Below are 23897 nucleotides of genomic sequence, written 5' to 3'. Positions count from 1 at the left end.
CATGTAACTCACTTTGATCTCAAAACAAGCGCATCTACCCACAACTGCTGATGCTGTAAAAACAGTCCAGTTTAAAGTGAATGGCACAGATCCATAAATGGCAATGGTCGATTTTCATATAGGCCTACTGCATCTCTGATTGGTTATGGCGCACTGGTCTGTGCAGAGTACATGCCTGAGTCGTGCCAGTCAATTCAATAAAATCATACTCTGATGTGTTCTGCCTACAACAAAATCTCCTGTGTTGTTAGTTTTGCATGCTAAGTCTTGCGTAGTTCATTTTGTTTTGTTATGTTGCATTGAAAGTGGCTAATATTGCGTTGATTCGATCACAATTCCCAAAGTAAAGGGAAAAGTTGAGTGAAATTCAATCTCGTGCTTCTCTGCGCGTGCTAATATTTCTTCTGCTTGGCAGTCCAGGAGAGCTGTGCTTTAGAGGGAACATTGATTGTAACCCCACTTCATCCTAATTCATTCAATGCAGAATTTAAGGATTCAAATGGACAATTTGTGAAAGAGCCAAACAGATCCACAAATGGCATCAATCTGTCACGTTTGCGATGACATGGCAGAGAAAAATGCCCTGAGCAACATGGAATGTGGTGGTGACTCGGGCAGGTTTCCAAGGCAACAGCATTTCCTCTGCCATGTTTACACAGAGACCAGCAGACTTGCCATCCTGTGCACCTGGGATACAACAGAACAATGCAAACATGCTGGGTAATTGCACATCAGATAAAAACTAGCTGTCGAGTGGCCATTATTGAACAGGTGACTATGTGCTGCTGCTGCTATGACAATATAAAACTGGATTTAAAGCTGTACGATGGAGGTATATTGTGTGTGTTGTTGTCTCATCTAGACATGTCATATAAGCAAGGTTTTAGGGTCCAACTTTAAGAAATATCTCGTGCACAAACCAGTTTGTTCAAGCTCTGTAGTAATTGTTGCTGCTGCTATGACATTCTAAAACGGGATTTAAAGATGGACGATAGTAGTATATTCTCTGTGTGTTGTCTCAACTAGACCTGCAATATAGGATAGGCTAAGGGTTAAACTTTTAGAATGTCCATGCACTGGTAGTTTGTTCTCCATGTCCTGTAAAAGCCCATTTTCTATGGTAGACAATATACGTGCCACTGCCACTAAATCAATCTCTCATTTGAAAGGCCTGAGCTAGATATCTTTCCCATTATGTATGATACCATAAAAAATAAACTGAATGTACAAAATATTAGGAACACCTGCTCTTTCCATGACAGACTGACCAGATAAATACAGGTAAAAGCTACAATATGATCCCTTATTGATGTCACTTGTTAAATCCACTTCAATCAGTGTAGATGAAGGGGAGGAGACAGGTTAAAGAAGGATTTTTAAGCCTTAAAATAATTGAGTCATGGATTGTGTATGTATGCCATTCCAGCTCTCTCTCCAGATTTTTAGAAGTTCAGCTGTGGAGCTATGAAGAAGACGGGATCCTTTTTTAAAATTACATTGCTGCAAAATAAAATCTCTGCTTAGAACATAAGATTGCACAGCTAAGCAAACATTTCTGCTGAATACATGGTATATACTGTAAAGTTTTGATACAATAACCATCTTTCCATCCACATTTTTTATTTGAGTAAAATCATACCATATGAAAAAAAATCACAACAGCTGTGATGGAAACAGGATGTTACTGTACATTTGTATAAATGCCGACAGATCATTTGTTCGTTTCCACAGTGTGGGATATTTTTTGTGTCGGTAAAATTAGTTACAGTGGGGCAAAAAAAGTATTTAGTCAGCCACCAATTGTGCAAGTTCTCCCACTTAAAAAGATGAGAGGCCTGTAATTTTCATCGTAGGTACACTTCAACTATGACAGACAAAATGAGAAGAAAAAAATCCTGAAAATCACATTGTAGGATTTTTAATGAATTTATTTGCAAATTATGGTGGAAAATAAGTATGCATGCGATTGTGATGGACGCTGTAGGAGAGGAATAACGTCGAAGGAGAGACAAAAAGTGAAGTAAAAAACACCCTAAATATGTTTAGAACTACAAATGAGCAAGCTGCAGAGAGTGGCACAACACAGCGAATAAGAACCAGATATTTGAGGCCAAACTCCTTCTTCCTTCAGCACTTGATGGACTCCATTGTTAATCCCCATCATAACAGAGGCATTGTTAGTCCCTATCCCCAGGAGTTTCTCTTTTTTTAAGACAACACTTCTCGAGGAAAGCCACAACAGCACGGGCTATAGATTTGGCATCTCCTCCCTCCAACTCAACAAGCCCCAGAAATGTTGATACAATTGTCTGCTTGGTGTCACTAAAGTACCCCCAGGTACTTAGAAACACTTACATCCGTGGACTCATCGAGGAGGAGGCTGAAACGCTGGTCACCCACATCTGCGACCAACGTTTTCAGAAAGTATGTTGCTAGAACACCATTAATCATTTCTGTGCACTTTGTCCTGTGCATTTTGAAGTGGGTAGCAGCAGGGGAGAAAGCAGCTCTACATGCTTCTCCAATGTGATCACATCCCAGCATGGAATAGTGCGATAGCTAATGCCATGGTGGCCTCAGCCTTTTTTGCAGTCAACTTTTTTAACCATAAATGGCAGCTTGTTTTGGGTGGAACTGTTATATAAAGCTTTGGCTTTTGAGTATGTTTTTGAGTTGTCATGTGTTTTTTTTTTTTACATCATTACGTTTGGCATAGAAATCAGCCTTACAACCTTACTCTGATTTCATGGTTTGATTCCCACTCCTTTCTGTATTTTGGGTGTACAGTTTAGAGGGGGGGGGGGGGGGGGCAGCACCCACTGCTCGTTGAGAAGAGTAAGAACAACATGTGCTTTCACACCAGAGTCTCCAAAAGTCTCCAATAACACCAGAAAAAGTCGCTAGATTTGTCACTAGTCGATTTTTTAAAAAGATGTCGCTAGAGGGGTCTGAATACTCGCTAAATATAGCGACAAAGTCACTAAGTTGGCTACACTGGCCAAGACCAGAGTAGGCACATTTGCTATTTAATGCAACAGTTTTTGTAGCAAAACTACGGTAGAGTTGAAAAAGCGATGGAAACACATTTAACTTTAGATTTTTATTCAGTACATGAAAAATGTTGTGTGCAGTACATCATCACGCACTGAATGGAAAATGCGCATCTTTTCTTTTTGCAGATTTGAGAATATTTGCATTAAAATCTGTAGCCAATTGGATGGAAACCTAGCTATTAATTAAGTGGCCAAGAATAATTATATTGTTTTGAAAATTGTGAATTTACACTTGATATCCCAATTCACTAAATTCACCTTCACTCTTTCAAAGTGTGAAACATTCAATTAGCTTAAATCAAGTAGTTGATCTAAAATGTGATTATTTGTGATTTTCATAGTTTTATCACAGGTTGCACTCTGTCTCACTAGGGTTGCAAACATGGCCAGCAAAATCCATGGAATATTAAAAAAAATATATAAATCAGAAACTTGGCGTGCCTAGCTGGTTGGGGGTGGGGGTTCTCTGACACAGACTGTGTGTACCCATTGAACTCACTCAAGGCCATCCTGCCATGGAATAAATAGCAATACAGTGAAAAAGCCTTCAACACAGTGACTTAACTGTGAGCACCATCTGCTGGGGTAAATGCTTCAGTACACTTTAATCGAAGGTTATCTATTGTCAATAACATTGACTTTTGTGATTATGTCAACAATTGCAGGTTAGTATGTCACTGCAAATATGTCAACGTATAGTATATTGATGATATAATAAGGGGTATTGAGGGTTTGTGCATTGAGTATTTCACAATTGCTTTTGAAAGGGGTGCTTTCATGTAAATGGAGGCTAGTTTGTTTTGCCATTACTCATCCACTAAAGCCTAAAGAAGACCAAAATATGTCATATGTGAATTTTTTTTATTACAAGACCATTTTTATGCCAATTGTTTATCCCAATAGACAGTTGAGTATTTTAGACCATGATGTCATGGTTAAAAAAAACATGGAGCTTGCTTGCAAATGAACTCTGGGATCACAGTTATGGCAATCGTTTCACTGTGAATACATCATGGCAATCTCCAAACGGATCTCCAAACAGCCTCTGTTCTATTCCACCAAATGAGAGTAAGTGGAACTCCTGTTTGGTAAGCCTACCTTCAAATGGTGATGTATGATCTGTCAGTCAAAAAAAAGTTGCTTATCAAAAGTGAGCTGACCTATTTAACGTAAAAGCAATTTGAATGATTCCTCGCCAATTAGTGGTTGTAATTAACACAGAATGTTTCTGAGTGAAAATCTTTCAAAAGATGTCGAAGGAAAAACATGAAAGGTGTTCAAACAAAGGTGTGAATGTGTAATAAAACATGATTCATTTCTAGCTTAGTCACTACATACAGTAGGCAGGTCACTAGACTACACGGCTCCCCAGACACATATAAAGGCTACACTTCTAGTGCTGTGAATCAGATATCTAGACTAGGATCATCAAATATACCAACATACCAGACCAGAACCTCTACATGGCCAGGAAATGAACTTTTTTTAATCACACAAGGTGATAGCATCTTTGCTCTTGGCTCCAGCAATACACACACACACACCCATTTTGCATATTTAATGCATTCATTTCACAGGCACCTAAATATAGCCCCTACCTGGAGTGCATCCCAAATGGCACTTTACTCACTATATCGTGCACTACCTTTGACCAGGGCCCATAGGGAATAGGGTTACATGTGGGACACACCCCTGGAGTGCAGCAAATACAGTAAATACCACAGACTAGTCCCATGGATAATCATAAAAGAGTAAATTAATAACGATGTTTTTAATAACAGAATGACAAGGACAATCTGCTTCAGCTGGGGACTTAGAGCACCATGCAATCATGCTGAAGTGTAGCACTTCGGGTCAAAGGGATGGCGTCCTTTAATAAAGGCCTAATGGGCGGGAGCTGGAAGCTATGCTCATAGGGGGGAATTCCTGACCAGAGTTATGGCCTAATGGGCGGGAGCTGGAAGCTAGTTATGCGTGCGTAAATGGAACCTAATTCCCTTTTTTATGGACTTTTTTCATCTCGACGCATCTGCTGACCTTAGACTAAGCATGGGAATGGCATGCTTATTCGCCTGCTATTTGTTTGGGGTGGAGACCAAAGAAATGAACGTGGTGAGGTGTGTCTACAGTTACGCCGTATTCCAACCTAGACTTAATTCCCTAATAATTCCACCACCTTTATGTGTCGATAAAGCGATGAATAAGGTCAAGCAACCTGTTGGTTCCTAGTGGAAAACCATCAAATGTATTTTTCCCAGATAGAAATAAAACCATTCTCCATTAAATGTAATTTACAAATTGATCAGAGCGATTGATAAGATGAGTAAGCCGTTTGGATAAGGGGATTGTAAACATAAATGACCATTTTTAAAAATCTATAAATCTATTTTATCTTGTTAAACATAAGTCATAAACATAAGTCATAATGGCAGCAAACTGAAGCATACATAGCTTATCACCATTTCCACAGTGAAGTTTATTAAATGCTGGCCTTTATAATTTGCAAGGATGAAAGAGACTCACTCTATAGGCTTCTGTTGACATGCGCAAATAACAGTATATAGTGCCAAACCTACCTAATAGATTTATGATTTCTAGAATGTTTTAATTATATTACCGGACTTTCCACTGTATTTTTTTACAATTTTGATCATATCGAATTTTTCCACTAATCGGTAGCCAGAGTCGGGTATACCCACATACAGTGCGTTGTGAAAGTATTCAGACCCCTTGACTTTTTCCACATTTTGTTAGGTTACAGCCTTATTCTAAAATTGATTAAATCGTTTTTTCCCCACATCAATCTACACACAATACCCCATAATGACAAAGCAAAAACAGTATTTTAGAAAAACTGAAATATTACATTCACGTAAGTATTCAGACCCTTTACAAAGTACTTTTGTTGAAGCACCTTTGGCAGCGATTACAGCCTCAAATCTTATTAGGAATGACACTACAAGCTTGGCACACCTGTATTTGGGGAGTTTCTCCAATTCTTTTCTGCAGATCCTATCAAGCTCTGTCAGGGTGGTTGTGGGGAGCGTCGCTGCACAGCTATTTTCAGGTCTCTCCAGAGATGTTAGATCGGGCTCAAGTCTGGGCTCTGGCTGGGTCATTCAAGGACATTCAGACACTTGTCCCGAAGCCACTCCTGCATTGTCTTGGCTGTGTGCTTAGGGTCGTTGTCCTGTTGGAAGGTGAATCTTCGCCCCAGTCTGAGGTCCTGAGCCCTATGGAGCAGGTTTTCATCAAGGATCTCTCTGTACTTTGCTCCTTTCATCTTTCCCTCATTCCTGACTAGTCTCCCAGTCCCTGCCGCTGAAAAACATCCCCACAGCATGATGCTGCCACCACCATGCTTCACTGTAAGGATGGTGCCTGGTTTCCTCCAGATGTGACGCTTGGCATTCAGGCCAAAGAGTTCAATCTTGGTTTCACCAGACCAGACAATCTGGTTTCTCATGGTTTGAGTCCTCTAGTCCTCTAACTCCAAACGGGCTGTCATGTGCCTTTTACTGATGAGTGGCTTCCGTCTGGCCACTCTACCATAAAGGTCTGATTGGTGGAGTGCTGCAGAGATGGTTGTCATTCTGAAAGGATCTCCCATCTCCATAGAGGAACTCTGGAGCTCTGTCAGAGTGACCATCGGGTCCTTGGTCACCTCCCTGACCACCTCCCTCACCCCAGAGAATGCGATTCCACTGCTCCAGAGGCCAATGGCGGCGAGGTTTACACCATTCCAGCCGATGCTTGGCATTTCGCATGGTGATGTTAGGCTTGTGTGCGGCTGTTCGGCCATGGAAACCCATTTCATTAAGCTCCCGATGAATAGTTATTGTGCTGACATTGCTCCCAGAGACAGTTTGGAACTCGATAGTGAGTGTTTCAATCGAGGACAGATTATTTTTTATGTGCTATGCGCCTCAGCAGTCGACTGTCCCATTCTGTGAGCTTGTGTGGTCTACCACTTTGCGGCTGAGCCGTTGTTGCTCCTAGATGTTTCCACTTCACAAGAACAGCACTTACAGTTGACCGGGGCAGCTCTAGCAGGGCAGAAACATGAAATGTTTCTCTATGGAGATTGCATGGCCATGTGCTCGATTTTTATACACCTGTCATTAACGGGTGTGGCTGAAAGCCAGATCCACTACTTTGAAGGGGTGCCCACATACTTATGTATATATAGTGAACTTAGTGCTGAAAGTGTCGCCAAACCATTTTTTAAATTATTCATAACTACTTTCCTAACCCTAAATAATATACAAGATCAGAGTATTTTTAAATATACCAATTTGTCACACCCTGAACTGTTTCACCTGTCTTCGTGCTGTCACCCATCTTCCTCATTATCCCCAGTGTATTTATACATGTGTTCTCTGTTTGTCTGTTGCCAGTTTGTCTTGTCTTGTCAGGTCTTACCAACGTGTTTTCCCGTCTCCCTGTCTTCTCAAGTTCTATTTCCTAGATTCCCCGGTTTTGACCATTCTGCCTGACCCCGAGCCTGCACCTTATAGACTCTACCCTGGATTACAGACCTCTGCCTGTCTTTGACCTGTCTTTTGCCTGCCCCCTGTTCGGGTCAATAAACATCTGTGACTCTAGCTGTCTGCATCTGGGTCTTATCCTGAGTTCTGATACCAATTAGTGCTGAAAAAGAGAAGAATATGTGTATATTTAGGCCTACGTGGCTTTATTTCATTGATCCCTAATATTCTGAACTGTTCTCCATATATTCCATGGAGTCTGTCGAGAAAATGCTAATTAAAAAAGGTACACCAAATTTAAAGGGATGGCTTTAGACAAATTTACTGAAAACCATGAACTTCACGAGAAAATCTGTTGGTTGGAGGGTTTTCAGCGGTTGAATTCAATTTATTCAGGGCACGCATGGGAACCAGGCTTGCAAAGCCTGTTATGCACCTACATAAGGTAAGTCTGAACATCAACTTCTGAGAAGTGTGTAGGAAAGGCGTAAATCTGAATCGGGCCCATAGTATATAACACAGTCTGTCTCCAAAGGATATTGTAAAATTCATTTTAAAATGTATTCAATGAAATATCAGGTGCATGATACATTTTTTATCACAACATTAAATATGTTTACAGGGATAGTTCACCCAAATTACAAAATTACATATTGGTTTCCTTACCCTATAAGCGGTCTATTGACAAGGTACGACAGCAATCCATGCTTTGGTTAAAAGGAGCTGCATGGTCAATCCGACGTCTGCATTGGCCATGCAGCATTTACGGGGATACGGTAGAAGGCATTCATACTTCTTGCTCTTCACCGAGCAGAGCAGCACTGTTGTGAAGGAAGTTGTCAAGGAAGTAAGTTTGTGTTTATACAGGACCTCCCGCCCCCACCTCCCATCAACCAATCATGTCAATGCGGAGCTATACAGAGCCCTATGCATTGTTACAAAATTTGGGCGGCGCATGGTGATGCATCACGAAACTCAATTGGCCTCTGCATGCCTCCGGAGGATCCGCAATTGCGTCACACCATCCATACGGCCCCTATGATTTTTTTGTTGTTGAAAAAAGCATAAATTGTCTCTTAGTTTCCCTGGCGTGGTTAACCACATACTTAGGGATGTGGCGGTGATGAGATTTTGTCAGACGGTGATTGTCAAGCAAATAACTGCCGGTCTCACGGTAGGTAATCAAACGTTAACTAACATAAATACATTTAGCATCTCACCACTTCCACGCATAGTCTACAAGCCACTGATGCAGAACTTTGAAACATCTACATTTTAAAAAGTCTAATAAATCCATGTAATATAGCCCACACCACCACAATAAATACATTATTTATTTTAGACAGGTCTAAAGAAACATGATATGAAGAAAATGTAGTCTATTTCAGAAGAACAGAATAGCATACTCTGAGTTATCCTATGTTAGGTCCTGATCTGGTTATGCCATATGGCTGTAGGCTACACTAGTTCATTTAGCAGACAATATTTGCTTAGAATTCCATGGCATTCTTTTATACTATTTTATAGTATGAAGAATACAACTGAACATAGCTGAATAAAATAGAAAGGATATTTTCTCCATCGGGACTTAAAAATAGATATAATGAATATTAAAACATACAATCAACCTGTAGTGAAGCCACTCAACATTTACATTGCAATCAGTCATCTAACAGACTCCCATCCAGAGCGACCCACAGGCGCAACCAGGGTTAAGCGCCCCGCCCAAGGGCACGTCGACAGATCTTCCATCAAGTCAAAACAGGGACCCGAACCAGCAACCTATCGGTCACCGGCCCAAGCTCCCAACTGCCAGGCCACCCACCACCAGGCCACCAACCATCCAAGATCCCCCCCACAGTTCCCTGTGATCGGGTCTTTGTCACAGGCTACAAGTGAAGACAGACACATTGGGGACACAACTGTGATCATCCTTATCCAATTCTGAGGTGCATTTTGAAGATATTGGAAGAACTGTCCACCTGTACTTTTCATCAGTCAACAAAATGAGTAGGCCTAATGAACAGCAAAGGCAGTAGCCTATGTCAATCTACTATCCCCCCATAGTACAAAAGTTAACCTATTCTATTCTGTGTGAGGAATAAATATTCCAAGCATAGTCTGGGATGTGATAGACTCCAAATTAATACAACCACTACCATCAAAAAAAAGTTTTCAAGCAATGTTGCTGACACAACAGATCAGAACATTTAGCTTAAAATGTTGATAAACTATTAGGCTATTTATTCACATTATAAGCACAGTAAAGCGCATATGTTCGAAAATACTGTCAATTAGCGGTAAAAAACACCATTCTCAAAAGTCAACTCCAATACAAATATGCATGTAATGCTTTCATTAAAAATTTGCATTTTTATAGTATGCATGCCAGTTAAGCCCTACACTCATTGTAAATCTGATTAATGTGCTTAATTTTAAAAAGTTGTTTGGCCACTTTAGTTGTGATACAAACCTTATCAGGCCTATGGGCTTGGCTACATGAGGTGTGTGACTATTATTTGAAAAAGGTCGCAAAAAAAAGGCATGTGCTGTTTCTTGCCTTACTGCACACAAGCTGGGCATCATTCACACGTGATAATATATAATTCACAAGTGATAGGCTAATATTGTCACCCATCAGACTATTCTTGATTTAATCTTTTGTCTTTACATATACTAAATAATATATGTGTGAAATTTGTTTGAATTTAGAATGGACCAGGGGCAGGGGGAAAAATACATGCCATCTATGCACTTAAATAGCGAATTAAGTACGCTTTTCCCATGGTTCATTATCATGCCAGCCAGGTAGACTATACTCCTGTTGTAAAGAGAAGCAATGTGCTTAATATTAGGAAGGTTGAGAAATAAATATAGTAGGCCTAGAAAACTGATGGGATCCTCCTCTTTTTAATAGAGAACATCACTCTGTTTTCTCAGGCAATTTCTTAGCCTATTGAAATGTTGCGCAACATGAGCTCATGGGCTCTCATGGAGTGTTTGATTAGATTTTTGAATACATTTGCATTGATGACAGAGTGATTAGAGGGACAATAGAGTGCTGAGTACCAGGCAGTTAGCAAGTTTGGTAGCCTACTAATGATCATCAGCAGCATCAGAGCTTGGAGAATCCTAATTACCATGACTAAATGGTTACGTGGAATTTGACTGCCGTCACAACTTGTGACCGCCGGTGTGGCGGTAATACGGTCACCGTAACAGCCCTACACATACTGACGTTTTAGCATTTGTGGCACAAATACCATTCAAGTCATGGGACCGATATTAGCAATTTTCACACATCATCTTCAAATCATCTATAAGTGACTTTGTTGAGCTTCACAATCAATTTTAAATACTTGTGGACGTTATGCGCAAAAAATGCTAATATTGGTCCTATAATTTGAATGGGACTTTTTTGTCACAAATGCTAAAACGTTAGCATATGGAAACAGTGCCATGAAAACTAAACCAAAGAATGAAATCTTGTCATATCTTGTCCATATGCTGCTTAAAGGGTAAGGAAACCAGTGTGTCATTTTGTAATTTGGGTGAACTATCCCTTTAAGTATAAAAATGGGATTACCCGATAAATGTATAAACGTTGCCACATTTTTGCAAAAGCACCAGATGTGGCTTAATGACCTTTTATAACATCCTCTATGTAGTACTATAACTTTGCTTATGAATGATTAGTTAACCATTATGTTGTGATTGTGGAGACTATGAAGCCTTTATAATTTGTTGTTATGCCTGTTTTAAAGGTGTGACCAATGAAACAAACGCCTACAAAGCACAGATGCAAAAGTTAGACCTTTATGAGGTTATCTTATTTTACATGAAAAATAGTTTGTGGTCCTTCCAATGCAGCCATGCAGGCACATATCAAATAACACAAGCCGTTGTGACATCAATGCTTCCTATTTTATGAAGAAAGCATCAATGTAAAATTGACAGCTCAAGCAAAGGCAGCTGGCATGACCTGTCCTGACCTGCATATTTTACTCTAGCTTTCTCACTGGAACCATAGACCGGCCCTCTTGCCGTGTCAGAAAAAAATACAGTATTTGGAAGGCCATTTAGGCTATAAAGTATTACTTATACAGTACTCTTGGTACCCTGAACCAAACAGTGACACAAGAGACTTATACAGTATAAGTGTCTACCCTGACTTGGGCATTTTAATAGTGTTACCAGTGCTCCTTTTCTCCAATGCACTTTATTACATTGCACTTAGAGCAGGTTGGGGTTGATGCCTGCAGCAATCAATGAACTGCAGATGAGAGCAGAAGTGACAGGTAGGCAGACTGCCCTTTCCTTTGCCCTGCACTCTTCAACCAAATCAAATCAAATAGATCCATAGATCCAGGATCCAAGAGAATACACTCGACACACACACTAAGCTACAAACTAGTTTCAATAGCAAGTTCAATAGCAGCATCAGATTCTCCCCCTATTCCCTCATCAATCTCAAATAACATGAATACAACAATACTGATAAATAATACAGTACAATTGAATAGCACTGTCTAGACCTGCAATGATTAGACTCAACGGAGCATTGTGTAGGGTCAAACATCAGATTCAGACAGCACAGTAAATCAACTGAATTATTTAAATGGCAAACTTTATATCTCAGATATTCATTTTTTGTTAATCAAATAACATTTTATTAGTGTAATATAGCAGTGAATATCGGTTGATAGCAGCCTATTAATTGTCTTAGTTTGCCTTCGCTTTCTTAACCTTTTGCCAAGTGGCCAAAAATTGAAATTATATTCATCACAGTTCCCTAATTGCCCTTCAAGAGTAGACTATACAGACAAGGCCACTTGAAACGACCTTTCTGGAGAGCAGCATTCTGTGAACACAAGCCACTTCGCTCTACACACACACCGTCCTCTTCAGCACCACGGAGCTGTCCGGTCCGCGGTTCTGCAAATATATAGAAAACGAACGCTTCTTACGTAGACTATTATGAAGATTATTATGCCTAGTTTCATTTGTAGTATCAATTTCCAGCAACAATCTATCGCATATTTCCCCCTCCTATCATGTTTGGTTGACTAGGCACTGTAAACTGATTTCTAATGGGACAGCGTTTTGGACGAATAGGCTATGCTACACACAAGTGAGTGGTCAGCCCGATTCGCGTTCAACTCAGATTAAGAATTTAAAATGTAGCCTATAGCCTAGATAGAATACTGAACAATTACGCTATGTGATAGCAATCTGTCAATAAATAAACCCACTCTAACAGAATATGCATATCGCTTCTGCGGCCTAGTCCCATTTAAATTGGCCCAACACCAAATCACTGTAAGATTCAGAGCTTCAGCCCTGATGGCCTTGTCGTTGGTAGCAGCATACGGCAGTTTTCCCAAGCAAATAATCTAGGACTCAAGAAAATACACAACTATGACTGTTCAAACACATATTTTTCAATCGAAGTTAACTACGTTGGAGACATTGTTTATTCTAACGTCCCCAAGCCTATAAAGCCCGCTCAAGCGCCGCTTCCTCTCCATCTTGACAGGCAGGAAATTGCATCCACCTCGCACCTCCCCCATAAACTGCCCATGATATTTCAATATGACAACATTAAACATAACCGCGACAAACGCAAGCGGCGACGGGTTTTTGCACCTACCTTTTGTAGTCGGAGGAGAAAATCCCTCCGCTGGCCGGGTCGTGGCCATATTCGGGCTCCCCGACATTCGAGGAGCCCCCTTTTTCATCATTGAAAGCGGAGCTAGCAGACATTTCAGCAGCTTCTTTGGAACACAATGATGGAGATTTAGTGCGGCGGTCAGGGCACCTCTTAAAGGCACACTACCCGCTATCTCCCCTCTATTCTCTGTGACACACCGTCACCAAGTAGACTAGGTTATCCCCAACATTGGAGCAACGTAAGCCTACAGTCGACAACATAAGGTCTGGGGACTCATAACAGTTGCGTAGATTTCTGTGTGCGCCATTTCTGAAAAGTCGGCGCATGTACACAAATATTGAGATTTATAAACTTGCCATATATACATGTTTGTGTTATAAATCAGACCTGTTGTAAAACTGTGCACGTGAACGAGCATTAAAACTCAGTTTGAAAAAAACGCCCAACATTCACCTTTTATGGTGACAATAACATCATTTATTTGCTGTAAAATGTGAAACTATTTGAATTAGGCCATGGCAGTTTCTATAATATATATATATATATATATATATATATATATATATATATATATATATATAGTGGCAGACCAGGGGGTTTTGTCAAGACGTTTACACAGATCAGACACAGACAGAGTAGGATTAGCTCGGTTTTAATGGTGTTTATTTAAATAATCAATCAAAATTAAAGGATAGGTTTCCCCCATGATACCCTCTCCTGGATACCGTCTTCTGGGTATTGCTGTATCCTGTCATGCACAAAACCTGAACTCCTTCCTTTTAGCTCGGGCACCGTCTCCAACTATACGGAAGTCACCTTTCTTTCCCCAGTCCCTCCCTTTGTGTCTCCTGACCCCTCCTGTCTCAGCCTCCAGTATTTATGCTGCAGTAGTTTATGTGTCGGGGGGCTAGGGTCAGTTTGTTATATCTGGAGTACTTCTCCTGTCCTATCCGGTGTCCTGTGTGAATTTAAGTATGCTCTCTCTAATTCTCTCTTTCTTTCTCTCTCTCAGAGGACCTGAGCCCTAGGACCATGCCTCAGGACTACCTGACATGATGACTCCTTGCTGTCCCCAGTCCACCTGGCCGTGCTGCTGCTCCAGTTTCAACTGTTCTGCCTGTGATTATTATTTGACCATGCTGGTCATTTATGAACATTTGAACATCTTGGCCATGTTCTGTTATAATCTCCACCTGGCACAGGGGTGGCTATGTGGCCACCCCACATAGCCTGGTTCCTCTCTAGGTTTCTTCCTAGGTTTTGGCCTTTCTAGGGAGTTTTTCCTAGCCACTGTGCTTCTATACCTGCATTGCTTGCTGTTTGGGGTTTTAGGCTGGGTTTCTGTACAGCACTTTGAGATATCAGCTGATGTACGAAGGGCTATATAAATACATTTGATGATAACCTTTGTGTGCTGCCCTTCTGGCAGCTTTACGGGACTCTACAAGCTGGTGAGCAATCAGCCCTTGATTTACCCACCAGCCCCAATTAGTCCTGGCCGGAGAGCCCGGCGAGACCTGGCACGTCCAGCAGAGGGAGCCATCGCCTCGTGATGTAGACTCCGTCTGCCACCAGGCCTCGACGAGTCTCCCCCTGGTGGCTGACCTGTTGTACGCCACAATATAGTACCACTCAAAGTTCGGACACATCTACTCATTCCATGGTTTTTCTTTATTCATACTATTTTCCACATTGAAGTCAATATGCCTTGTCTATTGCTGTTTTGGTTAGTCATTTTTTGTCTTATTTCACTGTAGAGCCTCCAGCCCTGCTCAATATGCCTTAGCCCTTATGTTCCACCCCCACACATGCGGTGACCTCACCTGGCTAAATTGGTGCCTCTAGAGACAAAACCTCTCTCATCGTCACTCAATGCCTAGGCTTACCTCCACTGTACTCACATCCTACCATACCCTTGTCTGTACATTATGTCTTGAATCTATTCTTCCGCACCCAGAAACCTGCTCCTTTTACTCTCTGTCCGAACGTACTAGATAACCAGTAATTTTATCCTTTAGCCGTACTCTTATCCTACTCCTCCTCTGTTCCTCTGGTGATGTAGAGGTGAATCCAGGCCCTGCAGCCCCCAGCACCACTCCCATTCCCCAGGTGCTCTCATTTGTTGACATCTGTAACCGTAAAAGCATTGATTTCATGCATGTTAACATTAGAAGCCTCCTCCGTATGTTTGTTTTATTCACTGTTTTAGCACACTCCGCCAACACAGATATCCTAGCCGTGTCTGAATTCTGACTTACGAAGGTCACCAAAAATCCTGAAATTTCCATCCCTGACTATAACAAATTCCGACAAGAGAGAATTGCCAAAGGGGACTGGGTTGCAATCAACTGCAGAGATAGCCTGCAGAGTTCTGTCATTCTATCCAGGTCTGTGCCCAACCAATTCTAGCTTCTACTTTTAAAAATCCACCTTTCCAGAAACAAGTCTCTCACTGTTGCCGCTTGTTACAGACCCCCTTCAGCCCCCAGCTGTGCCCTGGACACCATATGTGAATTGATCGCCCTCCATCTATCTTCAGAGTTCGTACTGTTAGGTAACCTAAACTGGGATATGCTTAACACCCCAGCCGTGCTACGATCTAAGCTAGATGCTGACAATCTCACAAAAAATTATCAAGGAGCCTACGAAGTGAAAAAACCCAAATCCGTAACCATGGGCTCCCTTGAAGATATCATCTAGACCAACTTGCCCTCTAAATACACCTCTGCTGTCTTCAACCAGGATCTCAGTGATCACTGCCTCATTGCCTGTGTACGTAATGGGTCCATGGTCAAACAACCACCCCTCATCACTGTCAAACTAAAACACTTCAGCAAGCAGGCCTTTCTAATCGACCTGGCCCGGGTATCCTGGAAGGATATTGACCTCATCCCGTCAGTAAAGGATGCCTGGTTGCTCTTCAAAAGTGCTTTCCTCTCCATCTTCAATAAGCATGCCCCATTCAAAAAATGTAGACTAAGAACAGATATAGCCCTTGGTTCACCCCAGACTTGACCTGCCCTTGACCAGCACAAAAACATCCTGTGGCGTTCTGCATTAGCATCGAATAGCCCCCGCGATATAGAACTTTTCAGGGAAGTCAGGAACCAATATAATCCAAAAAGTGTATTACTAGCCTGTTCAACCTCTCTTTCGTATCGTCTGAGATCCCCAAAGATTGGAAAGCTGCCGCGGTCATCCCCCTTTTCAAAGGGGGAGACACACTAGACCCAAACTGTTATAGACCTATGTCCACCCTGCCCTACCATCCATTTTGAATCCCACCGTACCTTCTCCACTACGCAATCTGGTTTCCGAGCTGGTCATGGGTGCACCTCAGCCACGCTCAAGGTCCTAAACGATATCATAACTGCCATCGATAAAAGACAGTACTGTGCAGCCGTCTTCATCGGCCTGGCCAAGGCTTTCGACTCTGTCAATCACTGCATTCTCATCGGCAGACTCAATAGCCTTGGCTTCTCAAATGACGGCATCGCCTGGTTTACCAACTAGTGTGTCATATTGGAGGGCCTGTTGTCTGGACCTCTGGCAATCTCTATGGAGGTGCCACAGGGTTCAATTCTCGGGCCAACTCGTTTCTCTGTATATATCAATGGTGTCGCTCTTGCTACTGGTGATTCACTGATCCACCTCTACGCAGACGACACCATTCTGTATACATCTGGCCCTTCTTTGGACACTGTGCTAACAAATCTCCAAACGAGCTTCAACGCCATACAAAACTCCTTCCGTGGCCTTCAACTGCTTTTAAATGCTAGTAAAACTAAGTGCATGCTCTTCAACCGATTGCTGCCCGCACCCTCCCGCCCGACCAGCATCACTACTCTGGACGGTTCTGACTTAGAATATGTGGACAACTACAAATACCTAGGTGTCTGGTTAGACTGAAACACTACTTCCAGACTCACATTAAGCATCTCCAATCCAAAATGAAATCTAGAATCGGCTTCCTATTTCGCAAAAAAGCCTCCTTCACTCATGCCGCCAAACATACCCTCTGACTATCCTACCGATCCTTGACTTCGGCGATGTCATTTACAAAATAGCCACAACACTCTGCTCAGCAAACTGGATGTAGTCTATCACAGTGCCATCCGTTTTATCACTAAAGCCCCATATACTACCCACCACTGCGACCTGTATGCTCTCGTCGGCTGGCCCTCACTACATATCCGTCATCAAACCCACTGGCTCCAGGTCATCTATAAGTCTTTGCTAGGTAAAGCCCCACTACCTCATCCCCATATTATTACTTACCCTCTTGCTCTTTTGCACCCCAGTATTTCTACTATATGGCCTATTTACTGCCTTACCTCACTACTTTCTACCTTCTACCTTCTACATTTGCACACACTGTACATAGAGTTTTGTATCTTTCTTTTCTTTTGTGTTATTGGCTGTACGTTTGTTTATGTGTAACTCTGTGTTGATGTTTTTGTCGCACTGCTTTGCTTCATCTTGGCCAGGTCGCAGTTGTAAATGAGAACTTGTTCTCAACTGATTAAATAAAGGTGAAAAAGCATGAGAAACAGTGTTTAAACCCTTTACAATGGAGATCTGTGAAGTTATTTGGATTAATGCTACACTTTTATGCAAAATACTTTGTTTGTTATTGGGTTTCTATACCCTGCTTTGGATTAGGCTCTGAGATTCAACAGGCAATGATGTTGTACTGTTATCACGCAGCAATAGGCTACTGTAACTTACGCATACTATCAAATCATTTACATTAGCTACCAGTCTATTTACTGTGTTGGCAGAATCTTTTAATCTTTTGCAGTAATTTATACTGTATTTGGCAAAGGACTGTGCCAGTTTCTGTAAGAGAAAACAAAGGCAAATTGTTGTGTACCTTCAGCGGAACGTTTGAATTCAACAATCTATTGCATCAACTTTCCCCCCAATCTAAATATTATGGACCTGAAAAGTTATGGACCTGCGAATTCTGAAATATTGTAAAAAACAATAACAATTTCAGTACTTACAGTAGCATACATACAGTGCCTTCGGAAAGTATTCAAACCCCTTGACTTTTTCCACATTTTGTTAAGTTACAGCCTTATTCTAAAATGTATTAAATATTTGTATTCCTAGCAACTTACCCCATAATGATAAAACAAAAACAGTTTTTTTAGAAATGTTTGCAAATATATTAAAACTTTAAAAAATAAATACCTTATTTACATAAGTATTCAGACCCTTTGCTATGAAACTCGAAATTGAGCTCTGGTGCAATTGAGCTCAGGTGGATTGGAGTCCACCTGTGGTAAATTTAATTGATTGCACATGATTTGGAAAGGCCTACACCTGTCTATATAAGGTCCCACAGTTGGCAGTGCATGTCAGAGCAAAAAGCAAGCCATGAGTTCGAAGAAATTGTCCGTAGAGCTCTGAGACAGGATTGTGTCGAGGCACAGATCTGGGGAAGGGTACAAAAACATTTATACAGCATTGAAGGTCCCCAAGAACACAGTGACCTCCATCATTTTTAAATGGAAGAAGTTTGGAACCACCAAGACTCATCCTAGAGCTGGCCGCCCGGCCAAATTGAGCAATTGGGGGAGACGGGCCTTGGTCAGGGAGGAGACCAAGAACCTGATGGTCACTCTGAATGAGCTCTAGAGTTCCTCTGTGGAGATGGGAGAACCTTCCAGAAGCACAACCATCTCTGAAGCACTCCACCAATCAGGCCTTTATAGTAGAGTGGCCAGACGGAATCCACTCCTCAAGTAAGGCACATGACAGCGAGTTTGGCAAAAGGCACCTAAAGACTCACAGACCATGAGAAACAAGATTATCTGGTCTGATGAAGCCAAGATTGAACTATTTGGCCTGAATGCTAAGCGTCACATCTGGAGGAAACCTTGCACCATCCCTACGGTGAAGCATGGTGGTGGCAGAATCATGCTGTGGGGATGTTTTTCAGTGGCAGGGACTGGAAGACTAGTTAGGATCAAGGCAAAGATGAACGGAGCAAAGATTCTTGATGAAAACCTGCTCCAGAGCACTCAGGACCTCAGACTGGGGTGAAAGTTCACCTTCCAACAGGACAGTAACCCTAAGTACACAGTCAGGAAAACACAGGAGTGGCTTCGGGACAAGTCTCTGATTGTCCTTGAGTGGCCTAGCCAGAGTCCGTACTTGAGCCCGATCTAACATCTCTGGAGAGACCTGTAAATTGCTGTGCAGCGACGTTCCCCAATCCAGCCTGACAGAGCTTGAGAGGATCTGCAGAGAAGAGTGGGAGAAACTCCCCAAATATAGGCGTGCCAAGCTTGTAGTGTCATACCCAAGAAGACTCAAAGCTGTAATCACTACCAAAGGTGCTTCAACAAAGAACTTTGTAAAGGGTCTGAATACTTATGTGGTAGTTCATTTTTTTTTTTTTATTATATTTAAACATTTTAAAAAGATTCTAAAAACCTGCTTTTTGCTTTGTCATTATGGGGTATTGTGTGTAGATTGATGAAAGGGAAAAAACAATTTAATACATTTTACAATAAGGCTGTAACGCAACAAAATGTGGAAAAGGTCAAGTGGTCTGAATAGTTTCTACTTCAATGTAAAAGATCAACTGTTAAATTCAACTATATTTGGAACGAGTGCGCTGAGAGTCGGGAAGCAATTATAGGGAGTGAGGGTTTTAATAAGTAAACAAAACAATAAACTCCAAACACAAACTACGCACCGACATGAAACAAAGTCAATAACACCCGAGGAAAGAACCCAGGGCAGTGACAGATATAGGTAAGATAATCAAGGAGGTGATGGAGTCCAGGTGAGTGTCATGAGGCGCTGGTGCGCTTGACAGGTGTATAATAATCAGCAGCCTGATGATCAGCAGCCTGATGAAGCGGATGATCAGCAGATCAGCAGCCTGATGAAGCGGATGATCAGCAGATCAGCAGCCTGATGAAGCGGATGATCAGCAGCCTGATGATCAGCAGCCTGATGACCCAGAGGCCAGAGAGGGAGTATACGTGACAATATATTATAAACTTGCTCTGCCTATGGGATTGCAATACGTATGCAATGTCTATCTGCCATGTCTATCAGGCATGATTAGGCAAATCATTTTTCTAGTTAAACCAGTTTAGCAATTTTACAGATTTACAACAGTGAATTGTTTTATTATTGTTTCTCCTTACTGTTAGTAAACCTATCTAGCTAGCTTGCTGGATAGCAAATAATTGTTATTTACATCTGTTTGGAATCCTATCTTGCGTCATGCCTATCATTTTGTGAGATTGAAACGCACCCGCTGTCCTAATCTTAACCAATGTCAACCCTTGTCAATTATGTTACATAGCTAGCTAGAAGAGGTTTTACAATCAAGATAAAATAGATGTCCTATTGTTAAACCTCTTCTCTTTTTAGTCATAGATATGGCTATCGGTAGCTGTTTAGCTGGCTAGCTACCTAATTTAGCAAACAGAAAAATCATTAGATTTTCCCAGAGCAAGAGGCACTTCCCCACTCGAGTTATAGTGTTTCAGAGACTTTTAGCAATTAACGAAAATCGCTGAAAGACCTCCAATGGCTTTATCAAACAAGGATAACCATATCTACACACAAAAAAAACATGTAGTGCGATCGGTATAACATGGAGCCTTCCCGAAATGTCACAAAGCAGGACCACATTTATTTTCAGATGTCCTCAATATAACAGAAGTCCTCATTGGGTGTATAGTTTGGCGCCCAAAGCCCAGTCCTGCCCTCTTATCTGTGAAACACATCTCACTGACCTAGAAAATCCCCCAGGGTGAATCTTCGCTTTAAATATTTAGCCCGCAAACTCATTCATTTTTACTGTACTATTTTGAGCCTCTCCCTGATCCAGTCTGCAATACCTACATGTTTCAAGCAGACCACCATAGTCCCTGTGCCCAAGAATGCCAATGTAGCCTGTCTAAATGATTATCGCCTCATAGCACTGTAGCACCTGTAGCCATGAAATATATTGAAAGGCTAATCATGGCTAGGGCTGTTATGGTGACCATATTACCGACACACAGGCAGTCAGTCACAAGTCATGAAGGCAGTCAAATTCCATGTGACCGTTTAGTAGCTCACCAGACCTGCTAACTGCCTGGTACTCAGCACTCTATTGTCCCTCTAATCACTCTGATATCACTGCAAATGTGATCAAAAATCTAATCAAACACTTAATGAGAACCCATGAGCATATGTTGCGCAACATTTCTATAGGCTTTGCAATTGCGTGAGAAAACAGAGTGATGACTTCTATTAGAAAGAGGAGGATCCCATCAGTTTTCTAGGCCGACTATATTTATTTCTCAACTTTCCTAATATTAAGCACATCGCTTCTCTTTACAACTGGAGTATAGCCTACCTGGCTGGCATGAAAATAAACCATGGGAAAAGCATGCTCCATTCACTATTTAAGTGCATAGATGATGTATTTTGTCCCCCTGCTGCTCCCAAGTGGCGCAGCAGTCTAAGGCACTGCATCTCAGTGTGAGAGGTGTCACTACATATCCCTGGTTCAAATCCAGACTGCATTAATTCTGGCTGTGTTTGGGAGTCTCATAGGGTGGTGCATAATTGGCCCAGTGTCATCCAAGGTAGGCCATCATTGTAAATAAGAATTTGTTCTTAACTGACTTGCCTAGTTAAATGTAAAATAACATTTGAGACAGGTGCATGATAATGGTCAATTCTGATGTGTGAAAATATTAGCATATCACTTGTGAATTATATATGATCACTTGTGAATAATGACCAGAGTAAGGCAAGAAACAATGCATACATTTTTTTTTTTACTTTTTCAAATCATAGTTGCACACCTCATAGACCTATATGTTTTGATAAGATTTGCGTCACAACTAAAAAGTGGCGAAATAATTTAAGCACATCTATCTGCTTTACAACAGGTGTCGAGCTTAACTGACATACATACGCAGTACGTGAGTTTGTAGTTTGGGGACGATAGTTTTCATCATAATAAAAGCATTACATGCATAATCGCATTTGTGGTCACTTTTGATAAAGGTGTCTTCCCGTTAATGGAACATTCGCGTTTATAGCCGTATGCGTATTACTGCGCTTATAATGTGAAGAAATAGCCTAATAGTTTATCAACATTTTAAGCTAAACATTCTGATCTGTTGCGTCGGCCCAATTGCGTAAAAAATTTTTTTTGGATGATAGTGGTTGTATTAATTTGGGTTCTATCGCATCCCACAACTGTCCCAGACTATGTTTGGAATATTTATTTCTCACACAGAATAGAATAGGTTCCGTTTTGTACTATAGTAGATTGACATAGGCTAGTGCTTTTGCGGTTCGTTAGGCCTACTCATTTTGTTGGCTGACGAAAAGTAAATGTGGACAGTTCTTCCAATATCTTCAATATGCACCTCAGAACTGGAAAAGGACATGCGCAGTGTCGTGGAAGAATCATAATTTGTTAACATATATAAGATGTTTTATATTCATCAAATGTGTGTAAATTACTTCTCATCAAGAATGTTATTTTTGTATAATACTGTGGCAGGGTTTGCAGTATCTGTTCTATGTCAAGACTAAGTTGCATGGGCCGCAGAGAGGGGAGAGGTCAAAGTATCATCATGTGTAAACATATCTCTTGGCTCCACAATGTCTGTGTGCCAGTCAGTGTGTCTCTGTGATCTTGTCAAGATAGGATTGGTTGTATTTAGAGTTGGTTGTATCTAAATGACAATTTGATATATGCCTGTTGATATGGAGGGTTGGTTTATGGTTCTGAGTTTGAGTAAGGAGACAAAGCTGAACGATGAATTATGCCGATGCTGTCTTATCCTGTGTGTGTCTTTGCTATAAAGGACCTCATTTGAAATGTGGAGGGGGCTCTCAGAGAATTCATGGTTAGACACTGAATTGCCTGAGAGTCACAGGATTGTGATAGAGCTGATATAATTAAAGATGGACTTTGATAACTAACTCTGACTTGTGCCACGACATTTGGCGACGAGGAGGGGATGTGAATCTTCACTCGGTGACCGTTCCTACGATCTAGGTAAATAAATAGTGCATGAGGGATCCCCTAAACTTGGGATCTCAGGGAGAACCACACTTCGGGAACGAAGCAGATGGACCAACCTTTGATCTAAGAGGAAGCGAGCCGAGTGGATACCACATCTCGAACTGAGTTTTTTTTTAAAGAAAAAGGTGAGCGAACCACACACAGATTTGAAGTCAAGTTTTTTAATTATGCCTGTTACGTATACTCTGAGCGTGAATTCCTTTGTAAGGAAGGCACCTTGGCGGCGTAAGCAGGGCCGAGTCAGAGGAGAGTAATCTGGGGGTTTTGTGAACTCAAAGGATACTCTGCACTGTCCGGTTGCCAGTGACCAAGAGCCCTCCTGACACTGAATTGATCACAGTGGGGAGAGTGAGGTCTGTCGGGGGTGATGGGCCAGGGGGTCTGTGTGTTCTAGGTGAAACACGGCACTTGGTGAAGCCCTATTGGAAGAAGGTCCTCATTCTGTGCATCTGTGTGATTTGTCTAAGTGACCCTCAGATGTGGTGAATTCCAATTATTTTAAGTGTGCTAGCCAGGTATGCCCTGGGTTACTCTGTGTGAGTATTTTGTTATGGGATCACTAGGTAATAGTTGTCGGACCGTTCTGTGTGAGCGGGGTAGGGTTGACTCTGTGTGGGCAA

At 41.6% G+C, this 23897-nt stretch overlaps 1 protein-coding gene across 5 annotated transcripts in view; it reads right to left on the bottom strand.

The window, feature by feature from the left end:
* LOC110491473 (adaptor related protein complex 3 subunit beta 2) overlaps positions 1-13378 on the bottom strand; it is a 97271-nt gene extending 83893 nt beyond the window's left edge. For 2 of the 5 annotated variants that reach the window (XM_021565010.2, XM_021565019.2), the window contains exon 1: positions 13191-13378. In XM_021565010.2, coding sequence (XP_021420685.2) covers positions 13191-13303 — 113 coding nt within the window. In that variant the 5' untranslated portion in view covers positions 13304-13378. The remainder of the gene's footprint in view (positions 1-13190) is intronic. The other 3 variants (XM_021565036.2, XM_021565043.2, XM_021565027.2) reach the window with 2 other exon arrangements.
* Between the last annotated feature and the right edge of the window lie 10519 nt (positions 13379-23897).

This window comes from Oncorhynchus mykiss, chromosome 2 (genome assembly GCF_013265735.2).
Source record: "Oncorhynchus mykiss isolate Arlee chromosome 2, USDA_OmykA_1.1, whole genome shotgun sequence".
NCBI classification, from domain to species: domain Eukaryota; kingdom Metazoa; phylum Chordata; class Actinopteri; order Salmoniformes; family Salmonidae; genus Oncorhynchus; species Oncorhynchus mykiss.
Note: the sequence above shows the minus strand (reverse complement) of the source record. Positions and strands in the feature narration are given on the sequence as shown.